This window comes from Ooceraea biroi, chromosome 5, assembly GCF_003672135.1.
Source record: "Ooceraea biroi isolate clonal line C1 chromosome 5, Obir_v5.4, whole genome shotgun sequence".
Taxonomy (NCBI): domain Eukaryota; kingdom Metazoa; phylum Arthropoda; class Insecta; order Hymenoptera; family Formicidae; genus Ooceraea; species Ooceraea biroi.
The window spans coordinates 8341620-8365319 of record NC_039510.1 but is presented as its reverse complement, the minus strand read 5'-3'; the positions used below and the strand labels follow the sequence as shown (position 1 = coordinate 8365319).

Below are 23700 nucleotides of genomic sequence, written 5' to 3'. Positions count from 1 at the left end.
CAGTTGTATTCACGGCGGATATAGTAAAAATGTATCGCCAAGTATTGATACATGAATCGCAAAGAAGTTTGCAACGCATATTTTGGAGGGACGACACGAGTGTTCCTATCGAGATATTTAAATTGATTACCGTAACGCATGGTACGGGTTCCGCGTCATTTTTAGTTACAGAATGCGTTCAAGATTTAGCTGCGAAACATGCAGCAGAATTTCCGCAAGGTTCAGAGTGTGCGCTTCGAGATTTTTATGTCGATGACTTACTTACTGGGGCAGATTCGATTGATGAAGCTAAGCGTATACGTGATCAAATTGAAGCATTATTGAGACGAGGTTATTTTGAGTTGAGTAAATGGCATTCGAACCACACAGAATTAGCACCGGCTCATAAGGGAGCCGTTGATGAAACAGTAGTGTTACATGGCGATGACACGCCAAAGGTGTTGGGAGTGCAATGGCATCCGCCAACAGATCAGTTTACGTTTAAATGTAACGTTTCGTCCGATGTTAGGCGTATTACAAAGCGCACGGTATTGTTCGACGCTTCAAAATTATTCGATCCACTGGGGCTATTAGGGCCGATCATAGTTGTAGCAAAGTTAATTATTCAAGACGCTTGGCAATCCAATATAGAATGGGACGAATCCTTACCGCAAGATCTCCATGCGAGATGGTTGAGTTTTCGACAACAATTATTTTATATTAGTGAAGTGAAATTGCCTCGCCAAGTCAAATATAGTACAAGAGCAACCTACATTCAATTACATGGTTTTTGCGACGCAAGTCAACGTGCTTACGGGGCTTGCATTTACATAAGAAGTTGTATTGATTTAAATGAGTATCGAACAGAGTTGTTATGCTCTAAATCACGCGTGGCTCCCATTAGGGCGATAACTCTCCCCAGGTTAGAATTATGCGCAGCCGTTCTTTTGGCTCAATTATTAGAGAAAGTTCGATCTGCAATTGATTTATCCGAAATACAAATTGTTTTATGGTCAGATTCCACAATTACATTACAATGGATATCTTCATCTTCACGCAAGTGGCCAACCTTTATCGCGAATCGAGTCGGCGAAGTTCAGCGACTCACTAAAGCACATCAATGGAGACACATATCTTCACACGATAATCCCGCTGATATCATTTCTCGTGGAGCCACTCTTCACGACTTGATGAACAATCGTATTTGGTGGAATGGTCCTTCTTTTTTCGCTGTAGAAGAGCATCATTGGCCTCCGAGCAATTTTTCAAGTACATTAGACGCTCATTCGGAACAGGAATGTATAATAAGCGCAGTTTCCAAGGTCACTGTTTTTATCATTAATGATTTATTAATTAAGTATTCAAATTTACACAAGATATTGCGAATCATCGCACGTTGTTTAAGATTCCTTCCTGAACATCGGCGTAAATTCAATGGAGAGTTTATATCGCATCAGGAAATAGCAGCAGCTTTAATTGTTGTTTGCAGAAGCATTCAAAGAGAAGCGTTTCCAGAGGAGTACGCTCAGTTATCCAAAAATAAGCCTATCAGCAATTCGAGCAATTTGTTATCTTTATCTCCATTTTTTGACGCAAATGGTTTGATTAGAGTAGGAGGAAGATTAAAAAATTCTGATATGGCCTATGAAGCATGCCATCCAATATTGTTACCGAAACATAAATTTACTGAGCTCATGATTCAACGTGAACATATTCGAAACCTTCATTCGGGATTGCAGGCGACCATAGCAGTTGTCAGGTCGAGATTTTGGCCATTGTCGGTACGTTCTATCACCCGAAAGGTTATTCGCGAATGCATCATTTGTTTTAAGCATAAGCCAGTTATTCCGCAAGCAATAATGGGCAATTTGCCTGAAAATAGAGTAACTGTTTCAAGACCATTTAGTCATACCGGGGTAGACTATGCAGGTCCGATGTTTCTAAAGGAATCCAAGCGGCGCAACGCGAAAATTATTAAATCATATGTAGCATTATTTGTTTGTTTCGCGACAAAGGCAGTTCATATAGAGGTAGTAAGCGATTTGACATCTCAAGCATTTTTAGGTGCGTTTAAGCGTTTTATTTCACGTCGTGGAAAACCGAATTGCATGTACTCCGATAACGGAACAGCATTTGTAGGAGCGAAAAGGCAGATGAAAGAGTTTAGTGAATTCATCAATAGCGATCAGACGAGCAACGAGCTCAGAAATTTTTTACGCGATAATGAAACCGCGTGGCAATTTATCCCATCACATGCGCCTCATTTTGGTGGATTATGGGAGTCTGCCATAAAATCGATTAAGACACACTTACATCGAATTTTAGGTAATGCGAACCTCACGTTTGAGGAATTACAAACTGTATTATGCGAGATCGAAGCGATGTTGAATTCGCGTCCGTTGACACCGCTTAGTACAGATCCTAATGATTTACATTGTATTACTCCAAGGCATTTTTTGATTGGCACAGCGTTAAACAGTTTTCCAGTCCCTGACCTTGTAGAGGTTCCAGCCAATCGACTGCTACGCTGGGAAAGAGTGGAGCAACTCCGACAGCATTTTTGGAAGCGGTGGAGCTCGGAGTATTTACATACGCTCATCGAAAGATCGAAATGGAAAATCAACAAGGGATCGCCGCTGAAGGTTGACCAATTGGTACTTATTCAGCAGCCTAATTTAGGACCCACTCAATGGGTGCTCGGCAGGGTGCAAAATATACATCCTGACGATGATGGCGTTGTTCGAGCCGTAACAGTGAAGACTGTAAAGGGACTTATTACCAGGCCACTGGCGAAATTGGCCATACTTCCGTTAGATTAAGTATAGTTGTTGTTGCGTTTGCGTTTTATTTAGTATTAGGTAGCATTTATACGTTGTGCGTTTTGTTTAGTGTTAGACATTATTTATATCGTTTTGAAAGTTAGTACTTTCAAGGGGGGCGGGATATGTTCCGTACTTTTTTATATATCGCTTTTTTTATTATGATTTCGTTTGGGTATTTCGCGGCGTCGTACGTCACTGGGCTATTGTCGCCGTTTCGTTGTTTTTCCCGAGTCGCGCGACGCGATCGCGAGCTCGTAGAATCAGAACGAGTCCGTACGGGCATGCGAACAGAAGCAGAAGCAGCCCAAGTATATTTCTATATAGTGCGATTAGTGGACTGTAAAAAGTAAAATCGTTTGTGCTCTAAATATAATAAGTAAAACGAAGCTCAAAATATTTTCTCGCCCCACCTGGAAATACGTGGAGACGAGGGCGTCATTACAGACGCGGCGGATCGACACGACACAGGGTCGTGGCTCGATTGCATCGAAAGGTGCGACACCGCGCACGAGGCACGGAAGCTTCACAAAACAGACGCGAAACTACCTAAGCAGTATTGGGCAGAAGCAGTTTCTACTACAGTGTACATTTTAAACCGAAGCCCAACGAAGATAGTTCATGGAAAAACACCGGAGGAAGTGTGGTCCGATCAGAAACCCGATTTAAGTCATCTGAAGGTGTTCGGATGCGAAGCAATGGTCCATATACCCAAACAGAAGCGCAACAAATGGGACCCTAAGGCAAAAAGGTTACTGTTCGTAGGTTATGCAGAAGACAGTAAAGGATACAGATTGATGGACCCTAAAACACATGAGATAACGATTGGACGAGATGTTGTATTTTTTGAGACAGACGAGCCAGGTACAACGACTGATAAAAAGGAAAACTCGAGCGTCGAATATTATCAAGAGGAGCAAGAGTTCAAAGAAGAGGACGACAAACATTTATCGGACGAAGAAACGTTTGAAAGTGCCACATCAAATAGCGAGAATAATGACGACGAGAATCCTGTACAAGTAAGCAATGACAAAACGTGTGCATCTCAACCTATACAGTTACGCAGATCAGAGCGAACTAAGAAGCCAGTGAAACGCGATGAATATGTTTCATATTACACGATGCAAGATCATGATGACAATCCCGAGACGGTGGAACAGGCTTTAACCCAAAAGGGACCCGAAAGGGACAAGTGGTTGCAGGCGATCAGAAAGGAACTTGCAGCATTAAAAGGAAACGATACCTGGGAATACAGTGTATTACCGCAAGGAAAGAAATTGCTGGATACCAAATGGGTTTTCAGGAAGAAACCGACTAAAACAGATGATCACGAACATAAAGCCAGATTAGTAGTACGGGGCTGTGCACAAAAGCATGGTATCGATTATCAAGAGACGTTTTCGCCGGTAGTAAAATATAGTAGCATTCGATATTTATTGTTATTAGCAGCAAGCGAGGGATTAAAAATCACACATATGGACGTCACAATGGCATATTTAAACGGCACATTGGAAGACGAAATTTACGTGAAACCACCCGAAGAAATCGGAATAAGCCACAAACGAGAAAGCGTTTGGAAATTAAAGAAGTCGATGTACGGCTTGAAGCAAAGCGGACGGATTTGGAACGAAGAGCTGGATGACACATTAAAAGAATTCGGCTTAGAAAAATCGAAAGCAGACCCTTGTGTTTATTATCGCAGATCAGGTAGAAAAAGACTGATAGTGGCCATATACGTTGACGATTTTTTAATTCTTTCAAATGGAGACGAAGAAGAAAAACGATTGAAAAATTGTTTGCAACGGACATTTAAAATGAAAGATTTAAGCGAGGCACGGAAATTTCTAGGCATAAACATTGAACGAAAGGAAAAACGAGGAGACTTACAGATCCATCAAATTGATTATATCGAGAAAATGCTTGAAAAATTTCATATGCAAGATTGCAATCCAGTGAACACACCGTCGAATATGAATGCAAAGTTAATTTTTGGATCGAATTCACAACAAGAAGAAGTCAAGATGCTATATCAAGAAGCGGTCGTTTACTGTACCTCAGCCAGATTTCACAGCCAGATATTTCATTTGAGGTAAACCAAGTAAGTAGTTTCAATGCAAATCCAAATAAACGAAATTGGCGCGCAGTAAAACGCATTTTTAGGTACCTAAAAGGTATATTGCATTATAAATTACGATATTTAAGTAACGATGATGAGGAAATTGTAGGTTACAGCGACGCGGATTGGGCCAACGACCCAGAATGTCGGAAGTCTATTTCAGGTTCAGTTTTTGTAAGAAACGGAGGAGCAATATCGTGGATGAGCAAGCAACAGCGCACGGTGGCTTTGTCCACAGTAGAAGCCGAATATATAGCGTTGGCGACTACATGCCAGGAGGCGTTATGGTTGCGTGAATTGCGTTCCGAAATTGAACCGACAAAAGCGACAAAACCGATGCGAATATTAGCAGATAATAATGGAGCAATCAGCTTGAGTAAAAATGCAAGCATAAGTCAGAGGTCGAAGCATATCGACGTACGTTACCATTTTCTTAGGGAAAATGTGAAATGTAAAAATATTGAAGTTAGTCATATAAGCAGCCATATAAAGTATATAAGCAAAGGATGACAGCGGATATTTTTACGAAATCCTTACTGAAGGATAAGATAGAGTTACATGTCAAAAATATGGGTTTATTTGGTTAATTTTCGGTTTTGTGAAGTAGAATTAAGATAGTTATTTTAATTTAAGCAGGCGTATTGGTGTGATAAATTCAAATATGTTTAGTTTAAGTTTGGCGCCTAGAAGGTTTTACGTTATTGGTGGATCGTATTTTATGCGGTTGCGAATATTGTGTGCGTTTTTGTTTTTTTTTCGGTTTCCGCGCGGTTTCGTCAGATTTCGTCTATGACGGCTAAGCGAAGTACGCAAAGTAAAAGCATTGCATCATTATTAAAGTAATCTGCCCAACAGTACGAGTTCAAAATCAGTCATAGTGCGGCCCTGGCAACGCGAAATATTAATACGGCTTTCGGCAAAGGTTCCGCTAATGAAAGAACAACGAAGCGTTGGTTTGAAAAGTTTCGATCTGGAGACACAAACCTTGACAATTTGCCTCGTGGACATGCACCTTTCGTCATTGATGACACTATTTTAAAGGACATGATCGAAGTGGATCTGACATTAAGGGGGGAGGGTCAAGTAAATGACCTAAACTTTGCGATTTTTTTTTCGAAGAGAATAATAAATCGATTGTTTTGAAAATTAGTGCATGTTTTTATATAGTATTTAAACTGCACACAGGAATTTTTTTATGTAAAAATAATGAAAATTCATTGAGCAGTAGCTGATTGAAGTTGCCTCCTCCGCGAACGCGCCGTGGATCGCAGCTCAGTGAATTTTCAAACAATCGATATGTCCTTGTAGATACATATACTTTAACATCTTCTCTTCAGCATATAACGAAACTAATATATTTTATACATAGGACGCATCTGTTCTGTTCACTTTGATGCAACAGAATACAAAGACCCCTCATGGATGCAACCACTGTTAGGTTATACAACACCGAAGAAGAGTAAATTGAAATCTCATGCAGTCCCCACGCAGAATTTAGATTCAACTAGTGAAGATGTACAAGTAGCATCTTCATCAGTCAAGAGTGAATATTATTATATACTGTTTTATTTCAAATATAAATTTCCAATTAAGCTTATACAATATATTAATTACTTGTTCATCCTTTCAGGATTTCATGAATCTAAGGTAATACCAAGTGTAACACCTGCTACAATACAACCTGAAGACCAAATGGAGGCTTCGACTTCAAGACATTCACCACATTTTGGTACTAATTTAATTTACAAATATGATTACACATTTGTATTTTGTTTACGCTTTCATAACATGTCGTTTTACATTATCGAGCAATGTAAATCTAATATATTTTATAATTATTTTATAAATCATCTTTAATATTATATAATCTAGTTTTGATACGTTTATTAATATCGAATACGTTTGTTACATTGCAGATAAAGCTGATAGAATGTCTGTGAAATCAGAATCCTATCACGAAATAAAAGAATTAAAAAGAAAATGTACAAAGTCGGAGTTACTCATTAGGACGTTACAGCACCACGGTTCTGCTATTTGTAAGGAGCCATGGATTCTTAAAACATTAGCGTCAGAAATTATGCAATTACAAGACAAAAATTGCCTAGTAATACCAAACAAGGTATTATTATGTTTAATTCGCACAAGAACATACATATATCCGTGTTCGAGAATTAAATAAACAATTAAAAAATGATGCGTATACAAGAAAAAAAGAAAAAAATGAGAAAAATTACTAATACTAAAAAATGAATGTGTTTATTTATTATATAATTCTGTTGCATATGTATATCTACATGCGTTATAAATATTAATATATTTTTCAAAACTTATTTAGTCTCCAACATTTTTCTTTCCTCTCAGTGTTGAATATACATAAACCTATATTTACTATGCATAAACATGAAAACAAAATCAATTTTTATTGTACAATTTTTATTGTACAATAATGATATAACCTCGAATTCAACTTACCGCGACAAGATGGCGGTATCTGGCTTCAATGTCTCATTGGCTGTTACAAAAAGATGCGTATGAGCACACCTGGTATTCTTCCACCATGGTATTGATACACTTCTATCACGTTGGAACAAATGCATTGAACTGGATGGAGACTATTTTGATTAATATAGTAAGTGTTAAGTTTGTCAAATAAAGCTTTAAAGTTTAAATTCAAAAACAGCCATTTCATTTGCATCAACCTAATATTTGCGAGAGAACGAGTGAGTGAGAGAGCGAGAGAGCGAGTGAATGAGAGAGCGAGAGGGCAAGTGAGTGAGAGAGCGAGAGGGCGAGAGAGAGAGAGAGAATGAATGAGAGAGCGGGAGAGCGAGAGAGCGGGAGAGCGAGAGAGCGAGAGGGCAAGAGAGCGAGTGAATGAGAGAGCGAGAGGGCGTGAGTGAGAGGACCACGTCGACGATGACAACGACGATGACAACGATGTTGCACCACATCGACGACAACGACGACGACAACGACGACGACGTTGCACCACGTCGACGACGACGACATTGCACCACGTCGACGACGACGACGACGTTGCTCCACGTCGTCGACGACGACGACGATAACGACGACGTTGCACCACGTCGACGACGACGACATTGCACCACGTCGACGACGACGACGACGTCGTTGCACCACGTCGACGACGACGACATTGCACCACGTCGACGACGACGTCGTTGCACTACGTCGACGACGATGACGACGACGTTGCACCACTTCGACAACGACGTTGCACCATTTCGACAACGACGTTGCACCACTTCGACAACGACGTTGCACCACTTCGACGACGACGTTACACCACGTCGACAACGACGGCGACGACGTTGCACCACGTCCATGACGACATTACACCACGTCCACGAACGACGACGGTGACGACGGCGACAACGTTGCACCACGTCGACAACGACGACGACGACGATGACGTTATACCATGTTGACGACGACGATGTTGCACCACGTCGACGACGAAGACGACGAGGACGATAGAGAGTGAGAGAGCGAGAGAGCGGGAGGGCAAGAGAGCGAGTGAATGAGAAAGCGAGAGGGCGAGAGAGCGAGTGAATGAGAGATCGAGAGAGTTAGTGAATGAGAAACCGAGAGGGCGTGAGTGAGAGGACCACGTCGTCGTCGACGACGACGACGATGACGATGACGACGAGGAGCTCAAAACAATACCAGCTTCAGCGTTTGAAAAGTGTTTTGAGGACTTAAGCGTTGACACATATATATTGCATCCGATGGGGCCTATTTTGAAGGTGACAAAATCAATATTGATGAATAAACAAGTAATTTGTGTTTTATTAACTAATTCCGGATACTTTTTTTGCAGAATGTATATTTCTATTTATTTATTAAATGAAATAAAAAACGACAGGGGTAAATTCTTTTTTTCTTGCATATATTGACTTCTGTGCATAAATATACGTAATATAATTTTATATTTTATAAACATGTAAGTTAATACTTTTAACACAAAAATCAAAACCGAGCTCAAACAATATATAAACACAATGAACTGCTATGAGCGAAGCTGGATGTAAGTGCTTGAAAATTCTTCTTTAGGTGGCAGACCACCACTCCGCGGGGATCCCCCCTCTACATGAGACAGATTTTGATCACGTGGTACACGGCACGGATCTCAATGGGGGAGGGGCGAAGCCAGGTTAGGTAAAGCAGAGAATAATTTGTACTTATATTAAAAGAAACTATTCTATATATTAACGATTCACTGCTTTAAATGACTTTCCTTCCTTCGTTCATATATATACATATTCGTCGTTTATGTCTTTGAATATTCAAAATAACTACTACATTTTCGAAACTTCTTTTGTTAATAACTTTTTAATTTGAACTCTGTACGGTGAAATCTGTTACACTAGCTCCGGCGGGGGGGGGGAGGGGCGAAGCCCCTGCCCCCCGCCTTTCCGCGAAGCGGGCTGTGAACGAGCGTAGATAGCTGAAAATTTGTGCAAAATTATTAAACTTTTTTGGTTATTAATTTTTTAATAAACAATGACCGCCGGCTAAAACCTTCTGAAGGTCACTCAGGAGGGTGACCTCTATAACATATGTCAAGGTCAAGGTCATCAGGGCTGGCTCCCCTATACTGCATAATTACCCATCAATATGGTTCCATGGATCAATGTCATATATTCGCAAATGTAACCCTGTCAAAGTTATTTCTTTTATAAACATACAATAACAATATCAATAAATCAACAAATGTTTTTATACTCACAGGTCGTCATCTAATTACATCAGTCAATTATCACAAATTATAATCCACAAAACTGTCAAATTATAAGGGTCTCCCATTTTAAAGTTTCCCCTAAAATATTTCAGAAACACTGCGTTAAATCGAAAAATGTTTCAAACAAAAGTTTTGTGACTTCGAGGGGAACATAAGACGGTACTATTGGTTTGACCTTGGGTGGCGTTGTCAAGGTCATATGGAATGCAACTTTGTTTTTTTAAACGGAACCCCATACTTTTTATTTCAGATTCTGATTCTTCGTCGAAAAGTAAGTAACTTTTGTTCAAAACATTGTTTTTAAAAATGCCCTCCTTATCCCGAAAACTCAGGTTCAACCTTTAGCGGACCTATGATAATACTCGCTTTATAACAGACACTGAAGTTTTTTTTAGTATTTTACTGTTTACCATCAGCATGTGCGTGCGTGCGTATGCGTGTGTTCTACATCCAGCCAACTAAGGCAAGATCGATCACAGATCCGGCCAGTTAAGGCAAGATCGATCACAGATACGGCCAGTTAAGGCAAGATCGATTACAGATCCGGCCAGTTAAGGCAAGATCGTGTTTTGATCCAGCCAGTTAAGGCAAGATTGATCACAGATCCGGCCAGTTAACCCATTAACGCCTGAAAGTCCAAAATTTTCTGCTTACTTTCGATTCTCTTGAATGCCTATCAAATCATGAGCAATTTGACCGTTCACGGAAAAGCGCGATTAATTCCCGGCATTGCGAGGAACGGGAACTTTCCAGAAGATTCTGGAAAGCTGTTGCGGGCGAGTCGGCTGTTTGCTTGTCTCCGCTACCTTGCCAGAAAAAGCGAGGTCGCGAAGACAAACATCGTAAGAAACAGCGTAGCCCGGTCGGAGACACGTGTAGGCTCCGGTCGATCAGCTGCTTGGTTGCGATATCAAAACAGCTGATCGCCGGAGACAAGGAACCTTTGTCTAGGGCTGCCCAGAGACAAAGGAGGCGACGACAGTGGGGGGTGGTATAAAACCCCAAACCTCGCGCTCCGAGCTCGCTAGTGGAGAAGCTAATCGCGCGCAATTCATCGACTCATTTTCGGAAAACGATCAAGCGCTCAACCCGATCTTGATACCGTGTTTCGCATAGCCTGTACTAAAGTGTAAAGTTGTAAGTATAATCGTGTGTCATTGTCAGCAATCTTGTCTCATTTGTGGTCGTCCGTCCTTGCCACAGTCTTCCCGACGCGCAATCATCTCGGCTCATCGCGGCGCGAACAACCAACAATGTATATCCTACTATTTTTGGGTATACTCTTTCCGAATCCGTCGTTATATTTGAGTTTTGTCGACGTGAAAAAAAATATGGCTGTCTTAATAAAAAGAAATACGAAAAAAACAGTATTTTCGAGAAAAAATCTCTGTTTTGGAATGGGATGGGAATAGAAATGAAGTTAAGACCTCGTCCATCGATGGATAAAATAGTTGTACCTTAAAGATGCACATAAACAGAGGGTCGAAAACATCATGGAGGTGTCAAAATGACGGCAAAATCGAGGAAATTTGTCAAATACAGCATTTTTTCGATACAATTCAACGATAATCGAGATTTTTACATCTAATTCATGATTCTAAATGATAAATTCGATAAGTCTACTTGATATTAGTTGATATTTTCACTCTTAAAAATAGCAAACTCTATATGGCAGCCAATCAACTCGCGAAAACATTGAAAATATGGAATTTTTTCACTTTTCTCAGTTATCCTCGTCTATTTATTCTCGATCTAGTGTATCATCCTCTATAAATACATAAATTGGTAATAATAAGAGCGCATTACATTCTAAGCCATCATGAAAAGTTCATAATCATCCCCGTCCCTCAGCCGTTAGTCTCTAACGTTGCCCGACTGTTACCACTAGGAGGTGGACGGAGAGAAGAGTTGTTTTTTTTTGTATTCTTATCATTATTTTATTTTTTTTGCATTTTTGTCATTTTATCCTTTTTTTATTCGAGTAATTATATTTTTATATTATATATTATTTTTCTCATTTGTCCACATGTCCAAATCTCTATGTTTTCTCAAATATTTATGACCATTTTGTATTTATTGAAATTTATAGTATATCTATCAAAATTATTGATAATATTTTGTGAAACAGGGCTTGCAAAAATATCGATTACAGTCGTCGCAAAACTTATTTGTTCTGATATTGCATGACTCGCTAGAACACGTTCTTTTCAAATCCTTATGAGACGCATCATGTGTATTTTGTGACTGCTTCACAAAATATCATCAATAATTGCAATCGCAAGATCGTGCTCTGATCCAGCCAGTTAAGGCAAGATCATGCCGTTATGTAGTCAATTAAGGCCAAGTAAAGTAGTCGCCAAGTACATAAAAATAAGGTTCCGAGCAATGAGCATCACTGCATATACGTCGAGCGTTGCCAAATTCATTGCATAAACATCGAGCGCTACCGTAAAGCTTATCTGGAATTCATGTCATTTGACAGGTCACATAAACTTACGATTAAAATATTTCAGGAACTAAAACCGATATCAAAAATCTAACGGCACTTTTATTATATAATATGAATGCAAGCTTTCGATTGCGACCAATTTGAATAAGATTGATGCAGTCAATCCTTAGTCTATTGTAATCATATATTATAACTGCGAAGTTCCGTTTTCCATTTCCAGACTCACGTACATATGTTCGCACATACACATGCAAAGCGATTTTGTCCCTCAAGCTTGCGTTCACACATGCGTTCATACATGCACGATTTAATTTATTCGTAATTAAAAATACATGGAAAAAATGTTTTTTCTTACGACAAAGATATAAATTGCATAAGATATAAAAAATTTTAAATTTACTTGTTTTAAATGAAATCATCGTGATAGCGTCGCAGTGATAATTAGATAATTCTTCTAATTGTGAAATATAAATTATGAAAATTTAAGATATTGTAACGATGCGCCCTTTTGAGGGCGATCGTTCCGACAACCGGCCGACCATCCGCCGGACAATCGCCTCGCCGACAACCATCCGTCGGATTCCGCCCGCCGTCATCGGGGCGAGGGCATGAGCGCTTGCACTCCAAAAACATATTGTCATACGCGCGAGTTGTTTGTCGCGCCGGCAACGGGGTAAGCGCAAACACCACGCTGGTCCCGTTCCGAGCCGCACTATTTAACCGGCGCTGGTGTGCGCAGGCGCGATCTCCCAAGCAGAGCAAACACCCACCGTATAAAAGAGCGCGGAACAGCGTAACCAGGGCAGTCGAGCCATCGAACATTCGTTCGTACGTTCGTATCCGATCTCCGCTAAACTCTGATTTCCAGACACCGCTCCGAGCGAAAGCTTGGAATCCTGATCCGCTCCGCCGTTCTACGACGAAGCGATCTCCTGAGCCAGCTTCCGGTTTACGATCCGAAGCGCATACAGTCCGAGGGCAGTGGCATCGTCTCGAGGTGGAGTATTCTCTGTCTCTGCCGAATTTGTCTCGACGACGATCGCAACTGACACTCGGAACTAGCCGCAAGTGCACCGACGGGTACGGGGGTGGAGTATTTTCCGTCTCCGCCGAGACTCCTCTCGGCCCCGCACGCACGTGGACAGAACCGCACTAGCCAACCGGTGCAATCTCAGACAGAGGTGAGGTGTTCCTCGTCTCCGCCGAGCCTTTTCGGATAAGAGAGCGCACCGGGAACCGAGCAGTCACCTAGCCCCGCGACGACACGGACCGGAGGTGGAGGATTTTCCGTCTCCGTCGAGGTTTCTCGAGCCTGTCACCGCGGAATCCGCTCCTCAGTTCCGACCCGCGTGCATAGAGGTGAAGTGTTCTTCGCCGCTGCCGAGGCGACTCGGCCGCACGGGGACGGTCATCAATACGGGGATCTAAGGGCCGCTCCTAGATCTCGATCGACCCGCCTGCCGATACGTATCACGGCTGAGCTGAAGCAGCACCGCGCGCTCGTTCCCGCCCGAGGGGGGGGGGTGGATATTCACGCGTACTGCGCCCGCAGTACTTTGTATATTTACGCGACACCGCGTGCCCCGGTCGAACCGCGAACCCGCAACACGCCCATCGTAAGCGTACCGCGCGCAAAACAAATGTATATAGTGTATCTGGTCCGTAATATTATATAATAAAAGTTATTGTTGTTACTTATCCATGCGCATAGTTGCTCATTGTCACGGACCTATCCTCAAACCCGTCCCGGCGAGCTAGTCCGCATTCGAGAACCCGATAGGTCGTTTCAATATATTTTGGAACATTTACTCATAGAACAAAACCGAGAAAGAAAGAGGGAGGCAGAGAAAGAGGAAATTTTAAATTGTCACAATTTATATTCGACAATTAGAAAAATTAGGAAGATTTGTACGATTAGATAAATCTTCATTATTTAACATTTTTATGGAAAATACGAAAGAATAGTTGGCTCCGAAATGCTAAAAATGCATATTTTTTGTGTGAGAGAGGAAGAGAGGAAGAGAGAGAGAGAGAGAGTGTGTGTGTGTGTGTGTGTGTGAGAGAGAGAGAGAGAGAGAGTGTGTGTGTGTGTGTGTGAGAGAGAGAGAGAGAGAATTACAAAAAGGAGTGAGATCCCTAAAAAACCTTTTTAAAAAAAGAAAAAAATATATACGCCAAATACATAAAACTTCTCAACTTGTCAAAACTTAAAACTAAATATGAAATCAATAATTAACTAGCCAAGTATCTAGAAGCAGTTTGAGTATTTTACCCAAACGTTTTCCATGCATACTCTCTTATTACATGACGAGTCGCCTCGGCAGCGGCGAAGAACACTTTACCTCTATGCACGCGGGTCGGAACTGAGGAGCGGATTCCGCGGTGACAGGCTCGAGAAACCTTATTACACTATAAGTAGTCCCATTTTATTATTCTCTGCACATTTATTTAATGTGCTTTTCATCATATCAGTACATTCTCAAAATATTCTAATATTCTCAATAAATATTTATAGATCTTCACAGAATAGGTTTGTGCTATCTGGGAGTGTTGCCATTTGCTCAAAAATGACAATTAAAATGCTTAATATAAAAATTTAGCAAGTTGTACGCACAAAATTGCACCCATGCCCTCTCGGAATAAAATAAAGGAATATAATGAAGCTTTTCAAAGTGACTTTAGAAGCGTAATAAAAAAGAAAGGTTTAATTTTCTTGATTCTGTAAAGAAGATTAAACCTTTCTTTTTTATTACGCTTCTAAAGTCACTTCGAAAAGCTTCATTATATTCCTTTATTTTATTCCGAGAGGGTATGGGTGCAATTTTGTGCGTACAAATTGCCAAATTTTTGTAAAAAGCATTTTATTGTGCAAATGGCAGCACCATCGCGAAGAAATTCCCTGGTCACTCCAGCATCGCCTTAATCATCGGAATAAATAAAGTTTAATTTGTCATGTCAAATTTTTCTAGAATCACAAATACTAGAATGCGCACTGCTCTCTTAAGCGGAGCCGTCAGCCGTGCCGGCACTGCCGTAAACGCCGCCTAGTGGTGAAAAGGTGAACTGTACGTTTTCCGTGACCAAGACGACGATAAGAGAGTTTCTTAATAAAATATTTCACGATGTGGACTTTGCATCGTAATATCTCCCTTCACCGGGCATGTAGGAGAAAAATAAAAACACTTTCATTATATAATTCGAGTACGCAGAATCGATTGAGCCTATTCTTAACTCGATCGATCCACGCGTTATTAAGATCCGAAAATCTCGGCTAGTCTCAACTAGTCGTCTCACGTAAAGATACACGGTCCGTCTCTCGCTGCCGTTGCGCGTGAACTTGACGCGAGACACTACCGTGTTTCTTGATTTATTCGTATGTTACGTCGCGGTAAAACCTCGACCCTATGCCTGCAGGGTTTCCACCGATTTCATACCCAAATATCACATAATTGAGACAAGCGATAATGAACGACGCTGGCATGCGCCTAGGCCTAGCGCGCGCCGTGACCACATGGCCATCATAAAATAGTTACGAAGGGCTAAGCGTCGCTTAGCACTGCACAAAGAGTCTATTCAATCTCATGGAAATTCCTGTAGCGTATTTTTCTATATATATAGATATATAATTAATAAATTCTAGATATATAAGAACCACCTTTTTTTTATAATAAGCACGCGATGCCGCGAAGAACGACTCTCTCAATAAAAATAGTGTAAAAAGTCATTTCGCAATAACATATTATTTTATCTCTGGATTGCAAAGGGATAGAATAACCATTCAAAAACGCAATAAACATTTCTCACGCTACAAAGTTCACGGCGCAACTGAAAATATATTATTTACATCGTAAGTTACATATTTAGCAAATTAACAATTTAGGGCAGGTTCTATGGGTCTGGGGTAGTGTTTACGCGGAACCTCCCCACTACAGAACCGTGATAACACCAAACGAAGGCGTGGGTCCCAAAGTTCGAGACACTTTAAAAATCTATTGGTCAAAGTTAACCCCCACACGCGTAATTTTTTAGCGCCCACCCCTTCGTCTAAGGTATAAAAAGAGCTGTCGATGCTCGGAGCGTTGATTTTTTACTTACAATTAGAGTTTTCCAGAGTGTTTTCAGAGTTTTCCAGAGTTCTTTTGGTGTCTTAATTTAGTTAATTCGATTCCGAGCATCTAGCATTTAGTTAGAGTCAGTGTGTAAGAACCTGCTACAATCCGAGAAATCAAGCGCAACCCAACCAAGGGTCAGAGAGAGAGAGTCTGCGGCCGTTCACATCTTAGGAGCAAGGTAGGAATTACAATTCCTACGGTTACGAGTTCGATTGTCAGTTAACATTCTTAAGACCATTTTTAATTTAACTTTTATTTTTAATAAAAAAGTTTAAATACAAAATCGAGAAATCTTTGGTGAAGCTTCCTCTCCATTTTTTATCATTTTTCTTCCGTTCACATTGTTTAATTCTAAGTTGTTGAAAGATTTTCGACTGACGCTGCCGAAAAGCGTGGCCCTGGTCGCTCAAGTTGGCGCTGCCAAGGAGTATGGCTCTACCTTGTGATCGTAATTTCTCAATAACCCGAGAATCAGATAAATTAATATTACATTTATGCCTACCAAGAAGGGGCATAGATTTCAAGAGAAGAAGCTTCGCTATCAGGTACGACTCGCTTTTTCTAACAACCAGGACCCGTTTCCTTTTTTACAAAAACTATCAATACTCGAAGCTAATAAAACCTTGAGCAAAACTCACCCTTATATTCTCCGAGAAGTAACCATAAGCAACAATTATCCAGACTACCGTGCGATTCGAAAGGGTGATCCGCGACGCGTGGTCTACCGATTACAAGCGCTGCTTGGGTTAGACAGAAAGGAAATAGAAATCCCGAACTCGTATCCGATACTTCCACCCGTTTCAGGACCACAATTTAATATTTTGTTGCAACCTGTACTCTCCGTCCCAGGGTAAATTACTTGAATGTATTGACCCGAAAAGGAGCCTTTCAAGACTATCATTGGACGTAGTAAATTTTTCTTGATTAAGCAATCACTCAATATAAATAAATCGGGTAATGTGCCGCGGAATAAGACAATCAGTTAACCCTTCTCGAAGTACCAACTCAGTACTCGAATATCAACAGCGAGCCTCCGCGATTTCATGCATGAAATACAAGGCGTACCTTCAGTCTACTACCCGTACCCTGTTTTGTCCGAACTGTTTTGTTAACGAACTTTCTTTGTCAGAGAAATACTCTTGCATATATTTATTAAAACACGATTTAATTGTGGGATTCAGACGGTACGTTCCCACGTGTCAAAATTGCAATCTCGCCGTGTATTCGCCGTTTTACAGTTGTGAGTCATGTTCGGACGGATATTTTGAGTTGTGTGAAGAATTAGAATCCACCGGTGAAGATATTCTCGATCTTGCGGATCCGACCATGATTCGTTTACGGGGCAATATGATAGGAAGACTTTCGCTCGCCTCCGAAGAAAATTAGTTCCGTGTTATTACCCAAACAACGTTATAGTCTGTGCCATTCGTACAAATATTTCCGGGTTAACAGCCCGACCGGTCAGGACGTAACATGTATAAAAATATCTGCTTAATATTATTATGTCCTTTATTTTTTAATACCAAAGGCTAGTATTCATAGTCCGTTATTATGTCCAGACGATCTGAAGTAATGTCTTAAGATGCTAATACGACTGTGTGATTGGTTTCAAATATCTTATGATTGTACTTAAGATGATCTTAAATCAGAATCAACAATGAATATCGGCCAAAGAGTAATAATAAAGTAATAGATTTTCTGGTTTGCATAAATACCCATTGTAATTGGCGCAATTTGTTCATATTCATTCATTAGTTTTGTAGAGTTCTTTTTTGAAAGAACTTCAAGCGCGTATACTTGGCGCTTTTTTGTACCTTTTTTTAAAAGGTAAGTTTGTTGTAATATATATATTTATCAGTGTACGATTATAAATATTGTAGTATAGAGACTCACCAAAAGTACAAGTATGCAACAGCCACACATACTCCTACTACTCCTACTACAGAGAACTATAAGAGCTTATTGTTTCTATAAGGTAATCCATATGTGTCATCGATCTTTATTGTGCTGTCATTTATATCATTAGTTTAATTGTTCTGTAGCATACTAATGTTCGTTGATAAGAATGTCACAGTTCTTGTTACTGCGATTATACATTCTGTTGTTAAAAAAATAATTATTTACAATCACATCGAAAAAGATATGGATATAAGTCAGTAAAAACTAAAGATATTAGCACTACATTAATAAAATACAAGAAAATATAACAAAAAGACCAAGAAAATATATATTTATAAAATATATTTATAAAATGTAAAAATGAAGACAATATTAAAATAGTTAAATCTGTGTTATTAGATAATTGTTATCCACTCGACTTTATTAACCCTTGTGTCAATACCCAAAAGTTGCACGCTACGTCAATACCCGGGTACCCACTATGGAATTTTCTATGCTGCAGGTAGAAAACCGGTCTTTTTGTTCCCTAATCCTGAGGACCTTTTCCCCACTACCTCTAGAAAGATCTTGGGAAATAACCGTCCCTCCCCCCCACTTCCGTTGTTACCTGCACAGACTTGTTTCGTACCGCGCCCAGTCTTGAAGCGTCTCTTCGATCGTGTGGTCGGTTTTTAAGCAGCTTCTAGTAATTTTTTTTAGTATACTTAGTTTTTTTATTATGTGTGCATTTTTATTATAATAGTAATAATTCGTAGTTAAACATGGATTTAATTAAAAAAAAAGAATGGAAGAATTATTTTCAAGGAAGCAGTACGCAAGGTAAGAACAATTATGAAATATGTATAAAAGATTGTAAATTAGTATTGCGTGATAGACTGTTGTATTTTTCTTATAGCTTGAGCAGAAAAGAAAAAGAAAATTACTTAAAAACAATAGAAGAAGGGAACTCAGATTCGAGTAATTTATCAGATAGCGAAAATGAAGATTGGATGCCGCAAGTAGGAACATCATCGGAGGAGGTTTCCGATCATGATAATAATGGTATGTTTAGAAATTCTGTTATAGACGAAGCAGCTTTGGCTTCCACCTCCGCTACTACACCACGAGACCAAACTGGGAGAAAGAAAATAACCGGGATTTGCTATATATGTAACAGCGCACACATCAGAAAGCGCAGGAAAACAAGAAAATCTTGCGCAAATTGCGATAAACCTATATGCGACGAACATTCGTCTACTTTTGTAAAATGTAAGCCGTGTGCTACAAAGCCATGTTAAAAAAAGCCGTTATAAGAAATTAAAATATTTGTTTACTTTTTTAATTTTTTAAATAAATATATATTATTTTTAACATATTTATAAACTTATTTATTCCTTTTAATATTAAATATATCAAAATAAATCATCCTTTCCCATCTTTCCTATACAAAACGTATGTGGGTACCCGGGTACCCGGGTATTGAATCGGCGCATGTTATGTTTAATGATCGAAAAGTCAAACATTTTTTCCGAAATATTTTTAAGTAAACAGATGAATTTACGTGAAATTGTTCAAATAACGAGGATCTGGAGCCGTTTGGCGATATTCGCATTAAAACTAGCAAAATTTTTAAAATAAAGTCGAAATGGGTACCCGGGTGCCCGGGTATTGACATAAGGGTTAACAACATGTAAATAATAGACTGAACACAATCAGACTAGGGATTGTTTCAAGAATGACAACACAGCGGAACGTAGCAATGGTGATAATTTAACTTTGAATAACAATGACTCTGAAAGGACTGACAATAATCATAACAAAAGTTTCGTTAGCATTCCATACATTCAAGGTATCAACGAGACTATCTTTAATATCCTTAAAAGCTTTCAAGTTAATACAGTCTACACAGTATATAAAAAGCTTGATTCACTTATTAAGTTAGGTAAAGACAAGCTTCCCAAAGGGGAAAAAACAGAGGTCGTATACCAAATTGAAGGTATGGATTGCGATGCTTGCTACATAGGCCAGACCAAGCGGCATTTAAACACTAGAATCAGAGAACATCAATTAGACATACGTGAGAAAGAAAGTTCTTGGTCTGTTGTCAGCAAGCACAGAACGCATAACGATCACAACTTCGATTGGACTAATGTTAACATTTTACATTGTGAACATAAGCGAAGAAGGAGGGAGATCGCTAAAATGATTTTCATTAAAAGACACAATAATGCGATCAACCTTTAGACGGACATTGAAAACCTGCCTTGTATTTATGATACCGTTCTGGCAAATATGTAACTTATTTTGTACCTAGTGTCACTCGTTTGTGACTTTCCACATATCACGGATGTGGTCTCTACAAGTCCTCCGTGTCTTTCACCTCGTCTTTTGAATCTCTTTTTGGCAGTAAGTTGTTTAATTGTAATTTTTATTTCAAGTTTACTACCGTTATATTATGTGTTTTTGTTGTAGAAAGAGATTTTACATTGTACTTTGCACTTGATAAGGATCGAAATTGCGATCGAAACGTTATGCGATTTTCACCAATAAACTGCCAGTTTGGTCGTGATAATTCTTGATTTGTTTTTCCTGGCGTTACATCGAGTTTTTTATCTTTTTTTCTTTTCTTGCTCCCTATTATTATTCAAAAATTGATTTTCTACAAAAATAACATCACGACTATTAGTTATTTTGTATGTACTCGGATCCATGAGCCTATATCCTTTAACATCCTCATTATATCCTATAAAAAGTAAGTGCTTAGATCTCGCGTCCCATTTATCCCTCTTTTCTTTCGGTATATGCGACAACGCACCCAAATACTCTCAAATGTTTTAATTTAGGTTGACTTCCGCTCCATACTGCTTCAGGAGATTTTCCATTCAACGGTGTACTAGGGGATCTATTTATTAAATATACAGAAGTAGACGTTGCTTCCGCCCAATATTTTTTATCCAATCTAGCTTCAAGTAACATCGTTCGTGCTTTTTCTACTATTGTCCTGTTCATTCTTTCCGCTAATCCGTTTTGTTGCGGATTATATGCTATCGTTGTCTGATGTCTAATACCTTCGGATTTCATGAAGTTCGCAAATACTTGGTTTACATATTCTTTACCATTATCGGTTCGCAACGCTTTGATTTCACACCCTGATTGTTTCTCTACTAAAGCTTTGAATATTTAAAAATGTTTCAATACTTCGTTTTTATTTTTAAGAAAATAAACATATATCTTTCGCGAATGGTCATCTATAAAAGTAAGAAAATATCTAGCGCCACCAATCGAATTTACCGACATTGGACCACACAAGTCTGAATGCACTAAATTTAACATGTTTTTCTCATGCTTATGTTTAAATGTAAAAGGTTGTTTGCTATACTTACCTAATACGCATGTCTTATAGGATTGCTCGCTTACCGACATTTTGGCTAAACCAGTTTCGCTATTTGATTTGAGAATACACATGCCTTTACGATTGAGGTGTCCCAGCCTACGATGCCACAAGTTGATCTTCCGTAGCGACCATTGCTTTTTCATCGAATGTCTGGATCTGGTAACTCCTTCCCGCAATCCTCTAGCTACCACCTTATTCGCTGCGTCCTGGATGATACAGGTTTCCTTGTCGAATTGTACCTTATAACCTCTGAGTCATTTTGCTGACTGATAGGAGATTAGCTGCTAGCTTCGGAACATACAATACGTCTTCCACCTTTATCACTTCAGTGTCCGTCCCATTCTTGATTGCAATGCTACCTTTGCCAAGTACTTCTACTTTCTCGTTATTTGCAGTTAAAACTGATGCTTCATAGGTTTCTTTGTTACTCATCCAATCGCTTCTCTGGGACATGTGCGAGGTTGCATATGAATCGAGATACCACCCACCCAGATAGCACAAAAGTACCAGAAATGTTCTAAGAACGTCCTACGAACGTTTGAACATTCTTTGAACGTTCTTAGATTGTCTCTGGAACTTTTGTGTTATCTGGGCAGTATCTTGTAATTGTTTGCCAGTCGCAAATGTCATAAACGTCTTCGATTGTGCGCTCTTCTCCTTATCTTGTTTTTGATTAGTTGTCTTTTATTCTGCATTTTGCAGCAAAATGACCAGGTTTGCCGCAAGAAAATGTAACATTGACCTTATTCCGATTCTCAAATTGTTTAGCTTTGGAATACATTGCAGTTTTTTCAGCTTCTTCTTTAATTTCGTTGACCATTTTTACCTCTTGCAACAGTTTAATTTTCAGTGTATCTTCTGTGATGGCCAATCCAGAGTTTTCCAAGCCCATGATCTTGGGTTTGTATTCAGGCAGTCCGGATAAAAGAAGAGCTCCTACCATTTCCTCGCTTATATCGATTCCGATTTCACGTAACTGATGTGAAGCATTAATGATTTTGTGAATATATTCTTCAACGTTTTTACACTCGTTTAGTTTAGCCGAGGTTAATGATTTTAATAATCCTACCTTCCGTGTCAGTCTGGTATCTTCAAACGTTTCTATTAACCGTTTTTATTAACTTGTCCCACGCTTGCTTTGAGTTAGTGGTGTCTTGCACGTGTCCGTAATGCGTTTAGCCAACGAAAGGATGATCTTTGCTTTGGTCTTATTCATTTTCTTCGAATCAGCAATATAGTCAGGCTTTTCTTCGATACATCCCATAGGTCCTCACTCTCCAGTAACGTTTGCATGGCAAACTTCCAAGAAGCGAAATTTTCTCTTCCTTCCAGTTTCTCGTGCAATCCGCTCGTGTTCGCCATCTTGATCTCGTACCACGTTCCAGGATCGCACAGAATCGCAGTTCTATTACACGATCCTTTCCAGTTTCTTATGTCTTTATTTCAGCACACTTGCACCACTGGGTCCATAACCTGTTGAGGCCGATGTTGAGGATATGTCCGGAACGTAATTATGTTTAACGCAATCTTTTATAAGAAGAATAACTTTATTCACATGTGTACTCAAGGACTCTCTCTTACGGAATAGAGCGATCGCGCGCGAAGAGAAAAAGGAATAAAGGACAACAAAAGAACTGCGGTATCGATCGATATCGATTAACCAATCACATAGCATATTAATATCTTGCAATACCATAAACGCGCTCCATATTCGAACATAAAATAAGTGATCTATTTTTCATATTCTAACAGAAATTAATAAATAAACTTATATTGCAACAATTGCAGAAAGTAAAACACTCAAAATTGGCAGAAGATGTAAATACAGCTATCACAAATACGAACTATGTAACTGGCGTAGGTATTACGCAAGTGAATATGTGTTACCCTGCAATTATATGTACAAAGTGGTGGAAACTATTCTCTTAAATTCAGTGCTGTCAGCTACAACAATACTACTCTTTACTCTGGAGTTATTGTCTGTTCATTGGGGGCTCGTTACAAATCCTATTGTTCAAACATAGTGAGAACTCTTTTGGTTAATCCTATTAATTCATCTCACGGCGCTAGAGTCCGAGGTGGACCTGGGCCCGTTGTCCGTCGTGTGTCCGTTTCCTATTGTGTCCGATTCCACACGCAGTGTGTCCGTTTCTTATTGTGTCCAATTGGGACCGTGTCCGATTCACTAAAC

At 39.6% G+C, this 23700-nt stretch overlaps 2 protein-coding genes across 3 annotated transcripts; one reads left to right on the top strand and one right to left on the bottom strand.

Moving 5' to 3' along the window:
• The first annotated feature begins 4851 nt into the window (after window positions 1–4851).
• Window positions 4852–7139, top strand: LOC113561956. 2 transcript variants are annotated; one of them, XM_026969633.1, is made up of 3 exons: window positions 4852–6457; window positions 6545–6643; window positions 6831–7139. In XM_026969633.1, the coding sequence occupies exons 1-3, from the start codon at window positions 6337–6339 to the stop codon at window positions 7091–7093; spliced, it is 483 nt and encodes a 160-aa protein (XP_026825434.1). In that variant the 5' UTR covers window positions 4852–6336; the 3' UTR covers window positions 7094–7139. The 2 variants fall into 2 exon arrangements, with proteins under 2 accessions (XP_026825434.1, XP_026825433.1); XM_026969632.1 differs by having other exon boundaries at window positions 4852–6643.
• A 13754-nt stretch (window positions 7140–20893) lies between these two features.
• LOC113562008 lies at window positions 20894–22871 on the bottom strand. The gene is made up of 5 exons (XM_026969892.1): window positions 22767–22871; window positions 22252–22485; window positions 21816–22037; window positions 21499–21715; window positions 20894–21285 (listed from the first exon to the last, which is right to left on the bottom strand). The coding sequence occupies exons 1-5, from the start codon at window positions 22869–22871 to the stop codon at window positions 20894–20896; spliced, it is 1170 nt and encodes a 389-aa protein (XP_026825693.1).
• Window positions 22872–23700: the final 829 nt, after the last annotated feature.

Coding starts and splice junctions, on each gene's coding strand:
- LOC113561956 (XM_026969632.1), top strand. CDS start 6,337: ATGCAACCACTGTTAGGTTATACAACACCGAAGAAGAGTAAATTGAAA. Junction 6,644..6,830: donor AAGACATTCACCACATTTTG/GTACTAATTTAA, acceptor GTTACATTGCAG/ATAAAGCTGATAGAATGTCT.
- LOC113562008 (XM_026969892.1), bottom strand. CDS start 22,871: ATGGCGAACACGAGCGGATTGCACGAGAAACTGGAAGGAAGAGAAAAT. Junction 22,038..22,251: donor AATTTGAGAATCGGAATAAG/GTCAATGTTACA, acceptor AAACGTTCGTAG/GACGTTCTTAGAACATTTCT. Junction 21,286..21,498: donor CTATAAGACATGCGTATTAG/GTAAGTATAGCA, acceptor AAATATTCAAAG/CTTTAGTAGAGAAACAATCA.